This window comes from Panthera pardus, unplaced genomic scaffold (assembly GCF_024362965.1).
Source record: "Panthera pardus isolate Hobbes unplaced genomic scaffold, ASM2436296v1 HiC_scaffold_12, whole genome shotgun sequence".
Taxonomy (NCBI): domain Eukaryota; kingdom Metazoa; phylum Chordata; class Mammalia; order Carnivora; family Felidae; genus Panthera; species Panthera pardus.
In genome coordinates this window covers 6,759,749-6,765,884 of record NW_026526677.1, presented here as the reverse complement: position 1 = coordinate 6,765,884, position 6,136 = coordinate 6,759,749, and the positions used below count along the sequence as shown (strand labels likewise).

Genomic DNA, 6,136 nt, shown 5'->3' with positions numbered 1-6,136 from the left:
GGGCTGAGCCAGCATCTCATGACTCACCACTTCCACCCCGTCAGCCCAGTGGCATCTCCGCTCCCCTGCTCCAAATTCCAATTTGGTGAGGCTGCCGAAGGCTGAGTCAGCTCCGGCACGGCACGAGAGCAGCATCCCAAGGGGCCCCTTGCCAGAAACCTTGGCTTCCAACCGAGGCCGGGGCCAGGCTCCCAGGCTCCAGGAGCCTCGGCCGAGCGGGGCGGCCCGGCAAGATCATGAGAGTGAACGTGCCTCGTGGGTTGTGAAGAGCTCGCTGTGGCCGAGGCCCTGGACAAGCGTCTGAGGAGGAGGCGGGGGCCAGGGCGCAAGTCCGACTCTGCTCGACTCACCGCATGACCCCGAGAAAACCCCTTTTCCCTCTTGGCCTCAGTTTCCTTGACCACACAAGGGGACCAACATTTCCTTCTCAACGGGCTGTGAGAATTGTACAATGCACGTGGAAGTGCTCTGCAAACTGCCCAGTGGCCCAGGACACTCAGGGCGGGAGAAGGGAGTACAAATGGGGAAGCTTCCACAGCTTACAGCTGTGCAGGTCGTTCGCTGCTCAAGGATGTTCAACCGAGGCTGCTGAAATCTAGCCCACTGTCTGCTCCCGAGACCATATGCCCTAACCTACAATTGCCAGGACCAAGAGGATACCTTTCTCTAACTGGCACAAATACACCCTGTGGGCTAGTAGCAGTCCCTCAGACTTGGCTGGGTCAAGCCCTTAGCTTTATGGGAAACCACCAAGAAACCGATTCTGACCCTTGGGACGGAGGAGAAGCAGGACTGGCTTTGCAGAGGCTCTCAGAGAGGTTCCCGGCCTTGGCAGTGAGGTGAATCTTATCACTGGGGGCAGTTAGGGGTGCCCAGTTAGGGCAGGGAGGCAATCTCTCCCGGCCTGCCTCTCTCCAGCAACCAAAGCAGGGAAACAACCAACACAGCATTTTAAAAAACACTCAAGACACAGACCCAAACTGGGTTTTATTGAAATGCCAGGAGCAGGCACATGTCAAGGTAGCCAAGGAAGAAAGGAAGGTGGTGCAGGCTGCAGGAGATGGCAGGGAGGGGCCGGCCCCGTGTCCATGGCCCTGGCATCCCCTCTCTCTGCAAAGGGCTGAGTGGATACAGTCACCCTCTCCCCGCAACAAAATAGCATGCTCAGGCCTGCAGGGCCTTTGCCCCCTGGACTGCAAAGGCTCCAAGAGGGACCGGAAGCGCTAATTTTTCTCTCTTGTCAGGGAGGAGGAGGACAGAATGCAGGAGGAGACGGAGGTACAGCTGGACATGACGGTGGCCAAGGAAGGCTCTCCTCCTGGAAATCTGTACCCAGCCTGCAGTTCTGTATGACAGAGGGGGGGCAGCAGTGAACAGAGAGGCTGAGGGTCTGGCCCTCAGGGAGCCAGAGCCTCCAGCTGGTGGGGACTCGAGTCAGCCCTGAACAGAGGGCAAGTGTTCAAAGGGTTCGAAGATGCAGGCAGTTCCCGGTTGACCTAGTCCTCAGAGCTGGGGGGCTCAAACTCTTTGGGACAGAGAGGAGGAAGACGGGGGGATCCATCCCGAGTGTGGGAGGGGGCAGAAGGTGGTCGGCCCCACTTGGCCACACTAGGTCAGTTCCACATTGTTGGCGCGGTCCAGCACACGGGAGCCGCGGGCACTGCCCCCCAGCTGGAAACGACTCTCATAGAGAGTGGGGCACAGGTGCCAACGGTTGGCCCGATAGATGCCCAGGTAGGTGTAGACGTCAGGCTTGTAGGTGAGCAGGCACTTAATGCCCGCTGCGCGGATGGCCGCGTCCGCCTCCAGTACACCCAAGCGGTCCGTGAAGTCATCCGTGTAAACACAGATGACCTGGCGCCCACCCTCCCTGGCCCGTGGGCTCACCTTGGCCACCTGAAGCCGGCCCTCGACCACAGCCCGAGCAATGCCAGCCCAGGCATGGTCCAGCTTGAAGCCAGGTGCCAGGTGTATCAGCCACTTGCCAGAGAGCACATGATGGGTGATGGCCAGCTGGCGCAGGGTACTCGGTGTGACGGGCCGCCCGCTGGTCTGCAGAACCTCCCAGGCTGCCTGCAGGCCCTGCACATCGCCCGAGTTGGGGACGTAGCCCTGCCCGTATGCTGCAATCCAGCCCACGGGCTCGGAGTTGGGTGAGCCAGGGTCCCCGTAGCGAGTAACTTGGGATGGTGGGTACTTGGCCAGCCAGGCATCCAGCTCAGCGGCAGGTGTGGTGCGGGCATCAAACACCAGCCAGGGGTCCATGTCGGCTGCCATGGCCTCTGCGGCCAGGTGCTCGGCGGTGAAGCCATCCTCACGGCCGCCTGGAGAGTCTTCCTCCTCCATTTCTTCACCAGGCTCCATCCTGCTGTGAAGGAACCCAGTTAGGGCAGGTCCAGGACAGATCTACAACTTGCCGGACCCTAGCAGGTGCAGCCAGTGAGCTAAAACTCTGTGGCCTTGGGCAAGACCTAATGTCCTCAGTTGCCTCATCGTTACAGTGGACAATAACCGTTCCGGTCTCCTAGAGCTGTTGAGAAAGTAAACACCTGAGGCGGAATCAGCGCTGCAAAAAGGTTGTTGCTAATATCGTTACCGCTCTCCCCGACTTACAGCTCAGAAAACTGGAGCTCAGAGAGAAGTGACTTACCCAAGGTCACACCTGCCGTGAGTGTCAGGGCCGAAACGTGAAATCAGGTGTGGGAGCAATCAGCCCGGCTACACCACCGGGTCTTGCCAGTAACCGGTAGGAATCCCGAGCACTGGGATCTAACGGAGGGCAGCAAAGAAGCGCGCGTTCACGCAGCATGAGGCAGGCCCAGTGGGGCCAGACCTCTCAGGCGGGCACCGTCGGGCCCACTTGAAGACGAGCACAGTGATGCTCAGAAAGGGCAGTGACCGGTCCAAGGCCAACGGGGCGGTGGCCGGACAGGAACGCAGGCTTGTTAGGGGCCTACGAGAGGGCCAGCCTCCGGCCCGCCGCGCCCGCCGCCATTAGCGCCCACAGCCCGAGCCGCGCCCCCGCCCAGCCCTGCCCCCTCCCGCAGCCCCGCCGTCACCTCCGGCCTTCGCCGCGCTCGGCACCGCTCCAGCCCCGCGCCCGGCTCCGCTCCTGCCGGGGCTCCGCGCCGCTGCCGCCGCCGCCGCCGCCGCCGCGCCCCGCCCCCGCCACGGCTGCCGCCGCCGCCATCTTAGCGCCCGCCGCCTCAACAACAACTTTATAGACAAGCGCAGCACGGGGCGGGACCACCGGGCCGGTCGGCCGCGCCGCGGGGCGGGGCCCGAGAGGGGAGGGGTTGACCCCGGGGGCGGGGCCGTCGGGGAACCCGGGGCGGGGCTGGGCTTCGGGGGCGGGGCGGGGCTAACGTTCGCTCTCCCAGGCTTGGGGGCGGGCGGGAGTGGCGGTCGGGTCCGGGATCGACGCACTCCGCCGGGGAGGCTCCAAAGGGAAGGCACTCGGGTCCTGCGAGCGGCGTCCTGAACGGCGGCGCTAGGACCCCGTGGGGAGCGGCGGGGGCGGAGCAGGCGGCACCAGGACCCGGGGGAACCGCGGCAGCCGGGCGGCGAGCAGGCCCGGGGGCCGGGAAGCTGCGGGCGGCGGCGCTGGGCCCGGCGCGGCGAGAGAGGCCCTGAGATGCCGAGCAAGAAGAAGAAGTATAACGCGCGGTTCCCGCCGGTGAGCACGTGGCCGGGCCCGGGAGGAGCGGTCCCGGCTCTCGAGAGGCTCCGGCCCAAGTCCGGCCGTGGGGGCGGGCGCATCGCGGTGTTCGGGGGCACGGACGCCCCGCCCCCTTCCGTGCCCTCCTCGCGTCGGTGCCCCCCGCCCCCTTTCTCCCGGGATACCCTCTCTCGTTCCCCCCCCACCCAGCACCCCTTTCTGGGACGGAGGCGACGGGGTCCGAGCTTTGTGCTCCCTCCCCAGGCGCGGATCAAGAAGATCATGCAAACTGACGAAGAGATTGGGAAGGTGGCGGCGGCTGTGCCTGTCATCATCTGTATCCTGTCGGGGCCTGGCCAGGCTGAGGGACGTGGGGTAGGGAGGGAGCCCGGGGTCGTCTTGTTTAAGCAGGGGATCCCCCACCCGTGTTCTCCTTGACGCTTCTCAGCCCGGGCGCTTGAGCTCTTCCTGGAGTCGCTGTTGAAGAAGGCCTGCCAGGTGACCCAGTCCAGAAACGCCAAGACCATGACCACATCCCACCTGTGAGTGGTCTGGGAGCTGGGAGGGCCCAGTGGGAGTTCACACACTCAGGGGAGGTGGGAGGCTGCTGGGAGACCAGCAAAGCCTCAAGCACTGGCGTGTTTGAACTGGGGTGGGGGGGAAGGGATTGGGTGGTCTACCAAGATCAGGAAGTTTAGGTAGTGGAGATGGGGTGGAGGTTTTCCAGGTTTATTCTCCTGACATACAGAGACCCTTGCTGAGGGACCAGACATCTGGGCCCTACCTGAATGCCATGTCCCCCCCCCCCCCACCTCTTTCAGGAAGCAGTGCATTGAGCTGGAGCAGCAGTTTGACTTCTTGAAGGACCTGGTGGCCTCTGTGCCTGACATGCAGGGAGACGGGGAAGACAACCACATGGATGGGGACAAGGGTGCCCGCAGGTGGGGAGCCGGGGCCAGGTGTCCAGGCAGGGAAGGCCAAGGCCACCAGGGTTGGGGGTGGTTGGGGGGTGGTCAGGGAGTGGTGAGGCCTCTGGGCAGATGGAGTGTGCCTTCCCGAAGGGGCCGGAAGCCAGGCAGCGGTGGCCGGAAGAATGGTGGGATGGGAAGCAAAGGCAAGGACAAGAAGCTGTCGGGGACGGACTCGGAGCAGGAGGTGAGTGAGGCCCCCAGCCCTCTGCCCTACCCCGTGGTGGGAGAGAGCAGTCTTGCATCAGCCTGAGCTGGCTGGACTCCTGGGCCCATCCTCACCTGTGGTTTTTCTGTAAACTGGGGCTCTAGGGGTCAGTCTGCTGTCCCTGCCACTCCCAGGCTCTCCGGCAATGGCCTCATGCTTTTCTTGTCCCCTCTGAACCCTGTCTTGCTCCTAGGATGAGTCTGACGACACCGACACTGACGGGGAAGAGGAGACGTCACAGGCTCCACCACAGGCCAGCCACCCCCCTGCCCACTTTCAGAGGTGAGCCGCTCAGTGGCACCAGAGGGGGCTGACAGATTCCTCCAGGCTGACTTTGGCCTTCCTGTCCTCCGTGGCCACTTGGTTTTGTTGGCTGTGGCCGATTTGGGGGATGGGAAGGGAGGAACCAAGGAGGGCTTAAAGGCAGGAGACTGCTCTCAGAAGGTCCCTGCCCCCACCCACACCCCGCCCTGGTGAATGGGGCTTGAACTGGTGCTGTGTGACCTGCTCTGGGCCCTTCTCTTCTCTGAGCTCGGCTGCCCGTTGGTACAGGGAGCCGTGGGCTCCATGCTCACTGGGATAGGGTAGGGCTCAGTGGGCAGAAATGGGCCCTGGAGAGCGGCCTGATCTTTGTCTCCTGCTTTCTGCCCTGCAGCCCCCCGACACCCTTCATGCCCTTCACCTCGAGTCTGCCTCTGCCCCCGGCCCCCCCGGGCCCCTCAGCACCTGACGCAGAGGATGAAGAAGACTATGACTCCTAGCGCCCTCTGCCCCCCAGGCCACACCCCCTTTTAGCTGGTTTTAGTTGCTCTGGGGGGAGGAGAGAAGGTAGAGCTGTTCTTAAATTTATTAAACAATTAATAATAAAAGGGAACACCAGTGTCTGTCCCAGCCTATGTCCAGGGCGTTGTGGCCACCTTCCCATCCACCCACCTGCATTCCCCATGCTGAGCTGAGGCCAGAAGCGGTGGTGGGCAGGGTAGCAGAGTGAAGGGAGGGGCCAGAGGCCACGATTCTGCCAGGGTAGGAGCTGGGGTGCTGACAGAAGGAAGGCGGGCAGAGTGGTGGTGTAGGGCCTAAGCCAGAGGTGCTGCTTATGCTGGGGGACGACCTGTTTCGTTGTGCTTTACGACCCCGGAAAGGTGCCTGTCTTTCTTTGAGTGGCCTCTTCGTGTCTCTCTGATGGAGGCTATTCTGCCCTCCCCGGGCTGCTGCAAAGGGACAGATTGGACAAGTAATGGGAAGAGGCCTTGCACACTGTAGAAATCTGCATCTGGTGCCACGAAGGGTATGTGGGAAGGA

The 6,136-nt window shown here is 63.1% G+C and overlaps 2 protein-coding genes across 5 annotated transcripts; one reads left to right on the top strand and one right to left on the bottom strand.

Moving 5' to 3' along the window:
- Positions 1-970: 970 nt before the first annotated feature.
- CUNH11orf68 (chromosome unknown C11orf68 homolog) lies at positions 971-3,226 on the bottom strand. 3 transcript variants are annotated; one of them, XM_053899434.1, is made up of 2 exons: positions 3,060-3,226; positions 971-2,368 (listed from the first exon to the last, which is right to left on the bottom strand). In XM_053899434.1, exons 1-2 carry the CDS (start codon positions 3,188-3,190, stop codon positions 1,609-1,611), a joined length of 891 nt encoding a protein of 296 aa, XP_053755409.1. In that variant the 5' UTR covers positions 3,191-3,226; the 3' UTR covers positions 971-1,608. The 3 variants fall into 3 exon arrangements, with proteins under 3 accessions (XP_053755409.1, XP_053755410.1, XP_053755411.1); XM_053899435.1 differs by having other exon boundaries at positions 971-2,365; positions 3,060-3,223; XM_053899436.1 differs by lacking the exon at positions 3,060-3,226 and adding an exon at positions 2,651-3,017.
- Positions 3,227-3,400: 174 nt separating this feature from the next.
- Positions 3,401-5,708, top strand: DRAP1 (DR1 associated protein 1). Of its 2 annotated transcripts, none has more exons than XM_019415028.2 (7): positions 3,401-3,676; positions 3,923-3,995; positions 4,107-4,200; positions 4,480-4,599; positions 4,699-4,813; positions 5,028-5,116; positions 5,490-5,708. In XM_019415028.2, exons 1-7 carry the CDS (start codon positions 3,635-3,637, stop codon positions 5,593-5,595), a joined length of 639 nt encoding a protein of 212 aa, XP_019270573.1. In that variant the 5' UTR covers positions 3,401-3,634; the 3' UTR covers positions 5,596-5,708. The 2 variants fall into 2 exon arrangements, with proteins under 2 accessions (XP_019270573.1, XP_019270574.1); XM_019415029.2 differs by having other exon boundaries at positions 3,405-3,676; positions 4,720-4,813.
- Positions 5,709-6,136: the final 428 nt, after the last annotated feature.

Coding starts and splice junctions, on each gene's coding strand:
- DRAP1 (XM_019415028.2), top strand. CDS start 3,635: ATGCCGAGCAAGAAGAAGAAGTATAACGCGCGGTTCCCGCCG. Junction 4,600..4,698: donor GGGGACAAGGGTGCCCGCAG/GTGGGGAGCCGG, acceptor GCCTCTGGGCAG/ATGGAGTGTGCCTTCCCGAA. Junction 5,117..5,489: donor CCCCCTGCCCACTTTCAGAG/GTGAGCCGCTCA, acceptor TCTGCCCTGCAG/CCCCCCGACACCCTTCATGC.
- CUNH11orf68 (XM_053899434.1), bottom strand. CDS start 3,190: ATGGCGGCGGCGGCAGCCGTGGCGGGGGCGGGGCGCGGCGGCGGCGGC. Junction 2,369..3,059: donor GAGCGCGGCGAAGGCCGGAG/GTGACGGCGGGG, acceptor GTTCCTTCACAG/CAGGATGGAGCCTGGTGAAG.